At 45.9% G+C, this 12566-nt stretch overlaps 1 protein-coding gene across 1 annotated transcript in view; it reads right to left on the minus strand.

Moving 5' to 3' along the window:
- LOC139388244 (protocadherin Fat 3) overlaps window positions 1–12566 on the minus strand; it is a 334570-nt gene that overhangs the window by 13186 nt on the left and 308818 nt on the right. The window contains exons 64-67 of the mRNA XM_071134792.1: window positions 11080–11236; window positions 7317–7853; window positions 5559–5796; window positions 4031–4126 (exon numbers count right to left, since the gene is read on the minus strand). Coding sequence (XP_070990893.1) covers window positions 4031–4126; window positions 5559–5796; window positions 7317–7853; window positions 11080–11236 — 1028 coding nt within the window. The remainder of the gene's footprint in view (window positions 1–4030; window positions 4127–5558; window positions 5797–7316; window positions 7854–11079; window positions 11237–12566) is intronic.

Consider the following 12566-nt stretch of genomic DNA (forward strand, 5'->3'; position numbering starts at 1 on the left):
TTGTATTATTTTAAGAGACCGAAGACCTAGATATGTTTTTTTAGTTTCCACCCCCAATAAAAGTGTAAAAAAAAGTCTGTGGTGCACAATGTTTTCTTTTGTAAAGATGGAACCGACAGGAAGTGGCTCCTCGTACAGTGAAGAGAACCATGCTTTATTCTGCATTTTGCAAAAGCCCACAGAGAACAGCCCTTTCATCAATATGCAACGACAGACTGGAAGCATTTCCATCAGAGAGTGAAAGAGTGTTACGCAAAGAGGTTATGCTGAGGCCTACTTTCTATGGTCCTCCAAAGGTAACACTGAGAGCCTGTTCATCGGTAGTCGGCATGTCTGCTCATAGAGAGCAAAGTGCACAGAAGAAGGCAAGTGCTAGAGAGCATTATAGATGTTGTTAAAGGCAAGAGGGGGTCTGAGCTACAGAGGCATGCGGTCTGAAAGCAGTTTATACGCTAGATGACAGCAGCGTTAACCATGGCAACTTCTTTAGAGATGATCGTTCTGCTTGGAAAGTACGACCTGTGTGTGAAAGAGCATCTGACTGCCTGTAGAGAGAAAAGCAGGAAACTGCCTGGGTCAAGAAGAGGGCAGAGGCTCTCTAATCACTCTGTTATCAAAAGGACTACTGTCGATAACGTCACCACCACCATCCAACACACAATGCAGGCCACCATAGCAAGTGAAATCCAGGAAGCTGATATGTTTTCAGTCCAGACTGACACTACGCAGGACATCGACAACACAAGATCAATGCTCTGTCATAGTCAGATATGTGACGAACGTCATCCATGAGAGGCTTGTGGCCTGTGGTGAAAATGCGAGGCATCCACTGAACAATACTTTGTAAAGGCACTGAGTGAAGTTCTGGAAAACATGAAGCTTGACATCAGCAAGTGCATTGGCATTTCCACTGATGGAGCATCCAGTATGTAAGGCCAGTATGAAGGCTTCTCTCCCCTGCTCCCCCTGCTTCCTGCAAAGTCCACCAATCAGGTGCAGGTGTGGTGCTCTGCACTCCATTTGAACCTCATTTTGGCAGACTCAACAGAGAGAGTGTCTTGGTACGTGGGACACTTTTTTCTCTCATTAACAACATAGCTGTGTTCTTCCGCGAATCCTACCAGAGGATTCACTAGCATCACTACTCTGGACGGTTCTGACTTAGAATACGTGGACAACTACAAATACCTTTGTGTCTGGTTAGACTGTAAACTCTCCTTCGAGACTCATATTAAGCATCTCCAATCCAAAATTAAATCTAGAATCGGCTTCCTATTTCGCAACAAAGCCTCGTTCCCTCATGCTGCCAAACATAAAACTGACTATCCTACCGATCCTTGACTTTGGCGATGTAATTTACAAAATAGCCTCCAACACTCTACTCAGCAAATTGGATGCAGTCTATCACAGTCCCATCCGTTTTGTCACCAAGGCCCCATATACTACACACCACTGCGACCTGTCTCGTTGGCTGGCCCTCGCTTCATATTCGTCGCCAAACCCACTGGCTCCAGGTCGTCTATAAGTCTTTGCTAGGTAAAGCCCCACCTTATCTAAGCTCACTGCTCTGCATAGCAACACCCACCCGTAGCACGCGCTCCAGCAGGTATATTTCACAGGTCACCCCCAAAGCCAACACCTCCTTTGGACGCCTTTCCTCCCAGTTCTCTGCTGCCAATGACTGGAACGAACTGCAAAAAGTTGGAGACTCATATCTCCCTCACTAGCTTTAAGCGTCCGCTGTCAGATCAGCATACCGATCGCTCCCTCCCACACAAACCACGCCACACTTTATGTAAAAAAGATTACTGAACCTGTCTATGTGGCCTCCAGAAGGGTTGTGGTGGCACTGTGGAAGCTGGGGGAGCTCCTCACTGTCAGCCACTTTTACGGCGTTGGAATCACAACCGTCTTCAGTCTGCTAAGGTAACGTTATCTGTTAGCTTATCCAACATCATGGCTAACGTTGAAAGCACTGAATGCTAGCTAACTACAGAAGATATGTATGTTAGTCGAAGTAAAACAGGTAGATTTCATACCTTGATCAAAGTGAAGGGGGGAGGGGGGGGGGGTATTCTGCTGGGTGCCTTCTAGCAGTAAGGTGGCTGACTGCAGGACACCAGCTCCTAGCAGCTTCCAGGCTGACTGCAGGACACCAGCTCCTAGCAGCTTCCAGACTGACTGCAGGACACCAGCTCCTAACAGCATACAGACTGACTGCAGGACACCAGCTCCTAGCACAGCATCCAGACTGACTGCAGGACACCAGCTCCTAGCACAGCATCCAGACTGATTGCAGGACACCAGCTCCTAACACAGCATCCAGACTGACTGCAGGACACCAGCTCCTAACACAGCATCCAGGCTGACTGCAGGACACCAGCTCCTATCAGCATCCAGGCTGACTGCAGGACACCAGCTCCTAACAGCATCCAGACTGACTGCAGGACACCAGCTCCTAACAGCTTCCAGGCTGACTGCAGGACACCAGCTCCTTGCAGCATCCAGACTGACTGCAGGACACCAGCTCCTAACAGCATCCAGGCTGACTGCAGGACACCAGCTCCTAGCACAGCATCCAGACTGACTGCAGGACACCAGCTCCTAGCACAGCATCCAGACTGATTGCAGGACACCAGCTCCTAACACAGCATCCAGACTGACTGCAGGACACCAGCTCCTAACACAGCATCCAGGCTGACTGCAGGACACCAGCTCCTAGCACAGCATCCAGGCTGACTGCAGGACACCAGCTCCTAGCATAGCATCCAGGCTGACTGCAGGACACCAGCTCCTAGCATAGCATCGAGACTGACTGCAGGACACCAGCTCCTAACAGCATCCAGACTGACTGCAGGACACCAGCTCCTAACACAGCATCCAGTCTGACTGCAGGACACCAGCTCCTAACACAGCATCCAGACTGACTGCAGGACACCAGCTCCTAACAGCATCCAGACTGACTGCAGGACACCAGCTCCTAACACAGCATCCAGTCTGACTGCAGGACACCAGCTCCTAACAGCATCCAGACTGACTGCAGGACACCAGCTCCTAACACAGCATCCAGACTGACTGCAGGACACCAGCTCCTAACACAGCATCCAGGCTGACTGCAGGACACCAGCTCCTAGCACAGCATCCAGGCTGACTGCAGGACACCAGCTCCTAACAGCATCCAGACTGACTGCAGGACACCAGCTCCTAACAGCATCCATAGTTATATAATGAATTTCTGTCGTTGACACTGTTGTTGTCTTCTATCTTTTGGTATTCTTGTTTAAGTTTATTTTATCGCAACACACTGATTCCCATTGCTTGTATAGCTTACGGTGGCCATATCTCTGGAGACCTGTTGTAAGCTCCTCTTGTACCTTTTGAGTCAGCCCAGAGAGCAAGTAAGGTCTCCTCTAAAGTCCAGGATTCATTAATTTTCGATTTATTTTGTTATTATTTTTTTGTATCTTTGTATCTGAAATATTAGCTAAGTTAGCTAGCTAGACATATTTTAGTTGTAAATAATGGTAATGGAACTTTGTTACTATAACAACGATGGCGACGATGTGGAACCCCGCCCCTCAGTACACTTTACTAGCGAGTCAGGACTAAGTCTTTTCTATTGGCCCACATAAACAGAACCGCACCCAAATGTAATAAAAAAACAGACCCACCAGTACCAGCTCGGGTACGGTATGGTTCAGTACCTAGGTGGAAAAACACTTAGTCAGTATGAACTAGCTAGTGTTAGTGAGTATGAACTAGCTAGTGTTTGCGAGAATATGATCTAGCTAGTGTTAGTGAGTATGAACTAACTAGTGTTTGCGAGTATGAACTAACTAGTGTTTGTGAGAATATGAACTAGCTAGTGTTAGCGAGTATGAACTAGCTAGTGTTAGCGGGTATATACTATCTAGTGTTAGCCAGTATGAACTAGCTAGTGTTAGCGTGTATATACTATCTAGTGTTAGTCAGTATGAACTAGCTAGTGTTAGCGAGAATATGATCTAGCTGGCGTAAGCGTCAGACTTACCGTTGTCATCGAAGGAGTCTGAGGTGTAGGAGCTGAGAGAGAGAGCTTCAGATGTACTGTCTGAGAAACACGGCACCTCTTCTACCAGATCCTCCACTGTAGACAGACAGGAAAGAGTGGGTCAGAGAGTGTGTGTGTGTGTGTGTGATAATAAATACTACACATTTGTGTTTTGTCCTATATTCATATTTTATTTATTTATTTTTAATCCCAGCTTCTGACCCCGCAGGAGGCCTCTTAAATGACTTGCCTAGTTAAATAAAGGTTAAATAAAATACAATTAAAAAAAATGATGCTACTCTTCTCAGTGCATATGTTACCATCTGACTGCTTCCACCAGTCACTAGATGAGGCCCTTCACCGCATCCCCAGGAATGACAAGATGTTTCTGCTGGGTGACTTCAACGCTAGAGTGGGACAAAACAATAGGATACGGAGCGGAGAGCTGGGTAGGCATGGTGTTGGCCAGGTCAATGAGAACGACATGAGCCTGCCTCCAAACACTGGCCCCAGATTTACTCAGTCATAGTGAGACGTTCTGACACTAATGACATCCTGCTGACACGTGACATGAGGGGTACTGAATGCTGGACAGATCACTGTGTGGTACTGGCTAAACTCCAGGTGAGAATACGTCCCCCCAACGCCAGCAGAAGTTCAGTAAGAGGCGTCTGCACCATATCCGGCTTGAGAAAGCTGTAGTAAGGGACGAGTTCCGTCGCTCTCTCGCTGAAAGGCTGAGGGAGACTGAGCCTCTTCTGAGCACAGAGGACCTCATGGACCAGAAGTGGGCATCTATTAGCTCAGTGCTCTATCAGGCAGCGGCCCACTCCATTGGCTACAGAGGTAGGAAACATTGCGACTGGTTCGATGAGAACTCTGACACCATCACAACCTTACTGGGAAAATGTGCACAAAGCACACAGGGCTACTCTCAACAGCCCCACATCTGCTAACCTTCGCAATGTCTCATCTGCTACACTTTGCAAGCAATGGAGTGCATCACGCAAAGAAGTGCAAACAATCTTGCATGCTCTGCAGAAGAAATGGTGGACGAATAAGGCACAGGAAATCCACATTTATGCAATTTCTACAACTCAACTAAAGCTATCTATGGCACTAGAAGTGTCTCCATCAACCCCAGAAAACAGCTGATAGTCTGACTCTCTTGAAGGACCAAAACCAGATCCTGATGAGGTGGGCTGACCCACCAAAACCAGATCCTGATGAGGTGGGCTGACCCACCAAAACCAGATCCTGATGAGGTGGGCTGAATCCACCAAAACCAGATCATGATGAGGTGGGCTGAATCCACCAAAACCAGATCCTGATGAGGTTCTAGGTATGTGTAGGTGTGTGTAGGTGTGTCTAGGTGTGTGTAGGTGTGTGTAGGTGTGTCTAGGTGTGTGTAGGTGTGTCTAGGTGTGTGTAGGTGTGTCTAGGTGTGTGTAGGTGTGTCTAGGTGTGTGTAGGTGTGTCTAGGTGTGTGTAGGTGTGTGTAGGTGTGTGTAGGTGTGTGTGTTCTTACCAAGAGGAGAGCTGGCTCTCTGAGTTCTCTCCAGTTCATATGCTCTCTGCTCCCACTCCTCCTCTCTTCCATCCCTCTCTCCCTGCCTCTCCCAGGGAGCTTTATGGGCGGGGTTTCGTTCTGAGTGACAGGGCGATAGGGGCTGGAGATTGGGCACCACACTACACACGGCCACGCCCCTTCTACTAGCACCGCCCAGGATGTGATGCGAGGAATCAGACGACAAGAAGCTGCTCATCTGGCGGTGACAGGGTAGAGAGGGTTAACACACATACAGTGGTTGTAGGAAAGTATTCAGACCCCTTGACTTTTTACACATTGTTACATTACAGGATTAAATAAATAAAAATCCTCAGAAATCTACACACAATCTACAATGTTTGCATTATATATATATAAAAAGCTGAAATACCTTATTAATACATAAGTATTCAGACCCTTTGCTATGAGACTTTGGCTCAGGTGCATCCTATTTCCATTGATCATCCTTGAGATGTTTCTACAACTTGATTGGAGTCCTATCAATGTAAGGTCCCACAGTTGACAGTGCATGTCAGAGCAAAAACCAAGCCAAGACAGGATTGTGTCGAGGCACAGATCTGGGAAAGGGTACGAAAACATTTCTGCAGCATTGAAGGTCCCCAAGAACACAGTGGCCTACGTCATTCTTAAATGGAAGAAATTTGGAACAAACAAGACTCCTCCTAGAGCTGAGCAATTGGGGGAGAAGGGCCATGGTCAGGGAGGTGGATAAGAACCCAATGGTCACTCTGACAGAGCCCCAGAGTTCATCTGTGGAGATGGGAGAACGTTCCAGAAGGACAACCATCTCTGCAGCACTCCACCAATCAGGCCTTTATGGTAGAGTGGCCAGACGGAAGCCACTCCTCAGGAAAAGGCATATGGCAGCCCGCTTGGAGTTTATCAAAAGGCACCTAAAGACTCTCAGACCATGAGAAACCAGATTCTCTGGTTTGATGAAACCAAGATTGAACTCTTTGGCCTGAATGTCTGGAGGAAACCTGGCTCCATCCCAAGGGTGAAGCATATTGGTGGCAGCATCATGCTGTGTGGATGTTTTTCAGCAGCAGGGACTGGGAGACTAGTCAGGATTGAGAAAAAGATGAACGGAGAAAAGTACAGAGAGATCCTTGATGGAAAACCTGTTCCAGAGCGCTTAGGAACTCAAACTGGGGTGAGGGACAGGACAACGACTCCCTAGACCCTGACCCTAAGCACACAGCCAAGACAATGCAGGAGCGGCTTCAGGACAAGTCGCTGAATGTCCTCCAGCCAGAGCCAGGCCATGAACCCAATCAAACATCTCTGGAGAGACCTGAAAATAGCTGTGCAGCGACGCTCCCCATCCAACCTGACAGAGCTTGAGAGGATCTGCAGAGAAGAATGGGAGAAACTCCCCAAATACAGGTGTGCCAAGCTTGTAGCGTCATACCCAAGAAGACTTGCTGCCAAAGGTGCTTCAACAAAGTGCTGAGTAAAGGGTCTGAATACTTATGTAAATGTAATTTTTCCGGTGTTTATTTGTAATAAATTTGCAAATAAAATCTAAAAACCTGTTCTTGTTTCATCATTATGGAGTATTGTGTGTAGATTAATGCGGAAAAAATTATTTAATCCATTTTAGAATAAGGCTGAAATGTAACTAAATGTGGAAAAAGTCAAGGGGTCTGAATACTTTCTGAAGGCACACACAGACACACACACACACACACACACACACACACCCGTCTACCCTACCTGACTGGTAGAGAGAGAGCTCTCGCTGGTAGCCATGTTATCGCCATCGATACCTCTCATTGCTAGGTTGTTGTTGTTGCCAGGCCAACCAGGTAGCATCGTCGTCGGGTGTGTAGTTGGCCGTACCATCACCTGAGGAGGCCCCAAACCCACCCCTCCACCTGTCACCACACCTCCACCTAGACCTCCATCTCTGTCGCCATAACTACCGACGCTGACCTCGGCAGTGCCGGGCGGTCGGGGGTCGGCAGCGACACGTACGGCTTTGAACTCGATGCCTTCTGACCCCATCCCCGTCTTTGTCAGCAGGTAGCTGGTCTCCACGGATACAGCAGACATGCCCACCCCCGTCCCGACCCCACCCACCGCCACACCCTCCTTTGCCCCTCCTCCATCCTGGCTGAAACCACTGTCGGAGTCCTTCCTCTGGAACCTGATCTTCTTCCTGAAGATAATGTAGAGGAGGAGGAGGAGGGAGATGACGAAGATCAGGACTCCGATTCCGATGATCTCTACTGGACCCACGTAGGAGAGAGGCTCCTAGGAAGAGGAACAAATCACTGATTACACGGATAACACAAAAGTTCACAATCAGAAACACTCTTCAACAAACATCAAGAGATGAGAACGAATGGTGGTGATGTCATGACCTCAGTAAGTCTTAAATTAACAAATGATCTTCTCCAAGCGGTTTATTCTTGAAACTCATTAAAAAATGACTAATTTAACAAGTAGCTTTCTCACTTTGACAGGACATAAAAGAGCAACAAGATATCCCCAAAATTCACTTCAGAATCTAAAAAAAATTCATTGAACACGAGACCCTCGGGACCTAGCAGACAACAGGTTGCATTCTGGTCTCCTGTTAAACCCTGGGTAACCCTGACAACAACAGCACATTAGAACAGTCATGAGGGTCTGTCGTTGAGGTTTGCTACAATACTTTGAACCCTGTTTAAATCCTTCCAGATATGAATAGATATTCATGGTTTTCCTGCTGTTGTATAAAACTATTCCTTTTACTTTCTATACATAAACCCTGTGCAATCATGACAACAACTGATCACTGTACAGGCATGTGTGTGTCATTACCACAAGCCTGCCCTCCACAATTAAGGTGCCACACCAGCCTCCTGTGATATACAGTAGCAGTCAAAGGTTTGAACACACCTACTGTACACACAGTTGAAGTCGGAAGTTTACATACACTTTATCCAAATACATTTAAACTCAGTTTTTCACAATTCCTGACATTTAATCCTAGTAAAAATTCCCTTTTTAGGCCAGTTATGATCACCACTTTATTTTGAGAATGTGAAATGTCAGAATAATAGTAGAGAGAATGATTGATTTCAGCTTTTATTTCTTTCATCACATTCCCAGTGGGTCAGAAGTTGACATACACTCAATTAGTATTTGGTAGCATTGCATTTAAATTGTTTAACTTGGGTGAAAGGTTTCAGGCAGCCTTCCACAAACTTCCCACAATAAGTTGGGTGAATTCTGGCCCATTCCTCCTGACAGAGCTGGTGCAACTGAGTCAGGTTTGTAGGCCTCCTTGCACACACACACTTTTTTCAGTTCTGCCCATGTAACAGGGTTATGTTTCCACTTGCCTCTAAAGAAAGGTGTATTTCATGTTCAAGCATTCTTATTGGTTGGTTCAACTCGGATGACAAAAAGGCGTGTTGTGATTGGCCTTGTAGGTAGGGGGAGATCGTGAACGTCAGGTCTTCCCAGTATGAAAATGTGATGTAAGGGGGTAGGTCACGTTCTGAATACTGTTTTCTATTTTCTATTTTACAATGTGTACAAGTTTGCTGTACGTTACTGATTTATACATGTGTGGGTATATGGTACCTGTTAGGGATTGAGGGGCTTTCTGGGATATGCTTTGGCAGATGATTGCTGTAAATAAGTGTGTTAGCTAACATACACCGATGTAATGGTCACATAAGCCGACTGCTAACACAGTTCTCTTCATGCTACAGCCATCAACATCATTAAGACAACTAATGTGCTGTTTCTAATTTAATTTTTGTATTTTTATATTTTGTTTGCTCAGTATGAATATGAAAATATGAAAATGTGATGCAAGGGATTTAACCATCATCAGCCATCAACATTATTAACTAACTTGCTGTTTCCTAACAACAGATAATAAATATTGCTCAACCACTGGCTATTTGGACAAAACACAAGGAGAGTACGATTTACATTTGTTACACCCACAAAATGTCTATAGGATTGAGGTCAGGGCTTTGTGATGGCCACTCCAATACCTTGACTTTGTTGTCCTTAAGCCATTTTGCCACAACTTTGGAAGTATGCTTGGGGTCATTGTCCACTTGGAAGACCCATTTGTGACCAAGCTTTAACTTCCTGACTGATGTCTTGAGATGTTGCTTCAATATATCCACATAATTTTCCACCCTCATGATGCCATCTATTTTGTGAAGTGCACCAGTCCCTCCTGCAGCAAAGCACCCCCACAACATGATGCTGCACCCCCCCCCCCCCCCCCCCCCCCGTGCTTCACGGTTGGGATGGAGTTCTTCGGCTTGCAAGCCCCTTTTTCCTCCAAACATAACGATGGTCATTGTGGCCAAACAGTTCTATTTTTGTTTCATCAGACCAGAGGACATTTCTCAAAAAAATACGATCTTTGTCCCCATGTGCAGTTGCAAACCGTAGTCTGGCTTTTGGAGGGCGGTTTTGGAGCAGTGGCTTCTTCCTTGCTAAGCGACCTTTCAGGTTATGTCAATATAGGGCTCGTTTTACTGTGGATATAGATACTGTTGTACCTGTTTCTTCCAGCATCTTCACAAGGTCCTTTGCTCTTGTTCTGGGATTGATTTGCACTTTTCACACCAAAGTACGTTCATCTCTAGGAGGCAGAACGTGTCTCCTTCCTGAGCGGTATAATGGCTGCGTGGTCCCATGGTGTTTATACTGCGTACTATTGTTTGTACAGATGAACGTGGTACCTTCAGGCGTTTGGAAATTGCTTCTGAGGTCTTGGCTGATTTCTTTTTATTTTCCCCTGATGTCAAGCAAAGAGGCACTGAGTTTGAAGGTAGGCCTTGAAATACATCCACAGGTACACCTCCAATTGACTCAAATTATGTCAATTAGCCTATCAGAAGCTTCTAAAGCCATGACATCATTTTCTGGAATTTTCCAAGCTGTTTAAAGGCACAGTCAACTTAGTGTATGTAAACTTCTGACCCACTGGAATTGTGATACAATGAATTATAAGTGAAATAATCTGTCTGTAAACAATTGTTAGAAAAATGACTTATGTCACGCACAAAGTAGATGTCCTAACTGACTTGCCAAAACTATAGTTTGTTAACAAGAAATGTGTGGAGTGGTTGAAAAATTAGTTTTCCAACCTAAGTGTTTGTAAACTTCCCACTTGAACTGTATGTGGGTACTCCTTCGAGACTGTTGAAAAAGCATTCCAGGTGAAGCTGGTTGAGAGAATGCCAAGAGTGTGCAAAGCTGTCATCAAGGCAATGGGTGGCTACTTTGAAGAATCTCAAATATAAAATATATTTCAATTTGTTTACCCCTTTTTTGGTTACTACATGATTCCATATGTGTTATTTCATAGTTTTGATATCTTCACTATTGTTCTACAATGTACAAATAAAGAAAAACCCTTGAATGAGTAGGTGTGTCCAAACTTTTGACTGGTACTGTAGGTCTGATCAGTGTACAGTTATGTTGGTGTGTGTGTGTGTGTGTGTGTGTGTGGTACCTGTAGGTCAGGGTCTGGGTCCAGTAGGCTCCTCTCTCCACAGAACTGGCCCTCGTAACCATAGGAACAGTTACAATAGTACGCCCCAAAGGTGTTCATACACACTCCTCCGTTCTCACACTCCTCACGCTCACACTCGTTCACATCCTCATCACATCTGGAGAGGAGGAGAGATAGGTAGATAGGAAGAGGAGAGGAGGAGGAGCAGAATGAGGAGGAAGAGGAGGGGAGGAAGAGGGGGAAAAAGAGGAGAGGAGGAGGAAAAGGAGGAGGAAGAAGAGGAGAGATAGGAAGAGAGAGGTAGAGAGGTAGAGGAGGGGATTAGGTGGAGGAGGAGGAGGAAGAGGAGGAGAGGAAGATGAGGAGGAAGAGCAGGAGGAGGAAAAGGAGGAGAGATATGTAGATTGGGAGAGAGGGATACAGAGGTAGAGGAGGAGAGGAAGAGGAGGAGAGGAAGAGGAGGAGAGGAAGAGGAAGAGGAGGAGTAAAAGAAGGAGAGGAGGATGAAGAGGAGGAGGAGAGATATATAGTTAGGGAGATAGAGATAGAGAGGTAGAGGAGGAGAGATATATAGTTAGGGAGAGAGAGAGAGAGAGGTAGAGGAGGAGAGATATGTAGTTAGGGAGAGAGAGAGAGAGAGAGAGGGGTAGAGGAGGAGAGATATGTAGTTAGGGAGAGAGAGAGAGAGGTAGAGGAGGAGAGATATGTAGTTAGGGAGAGAGAGAGAGAGAGAGAGAGAGAGGGGTAGAGGAGGAGAGATTTGTAGTTAGGGAGAGAGAGAGAGAGAGAGAGAGGTAGAGGAGGAGAGCAGGAAGAAGAGGAGAGGAAGAGGAAGAAGAGGGTAGGAGTGAAGAGAAAGAAGAGAGACCTTTTAAAACTCTGTTTCCTTTAAGTCTAAAGCAAAACAACTCTGTTGAGAGCCATGTTGGTTGTCATTTTAATGACACACAGCTTGCAGTTGAAACAAGGCCTCCCACTGGGACAGAAGTATCATACACATGCCTCTGTCTCTCTCCATTAAATTATTTCTCCCGAAGTCTCTTTTGTAAAACTATCAATGAGTTCAACTTAACGGGAGCAAATGCTGTACCAAACAGCTAATATGTCTCTTTAGTTGTGTCTTTGGGGTGGATTTAGACAATTATCTAAGTCTACAAAGGCTTTTCATCTAAGGACATGTCCCTTCTCTCTTCTGTTTTGTTTCCCCATCTCTTTCATGTACATCTAAGGACATGTCCCTTCTCTCTTCTGTTTCCCCCCATCTCTTTCATGTACCTGGACATGTCCCTTCTCTCTTCTGTTTTTCCCCCATCTCTTTCATGTACATCTAAGGACATGTCCCATCTCTCTTCTGTTTTGTTTCCCCATCTCTTTCATGTACATCTAAGGACAGTACCTGCACAGGGTCAGGCAGGCAGCAGCTGTCTGTGTGTAAATGTACTTGGTGAATGAAAGTCATTCTGATTCTGATAGAGTAACACTATCGT

This window comes from Oncorhynchus clarkii, chromosome 29 (assembly GCF_045791955.1).
Source record: "Oncorhynchus clarkii lewisi isolate Uvic-CL-2024 chromosome 29, UVic_Ocla_1.0, whole genome shotgun sequence".
Lineage (NCBI taxonomy): Eukaryota > Metazoa > Chordata > Actinopteri > Salmoniformes > Salmonidae > Oncorhynchus > Oncorhynchus clarkii.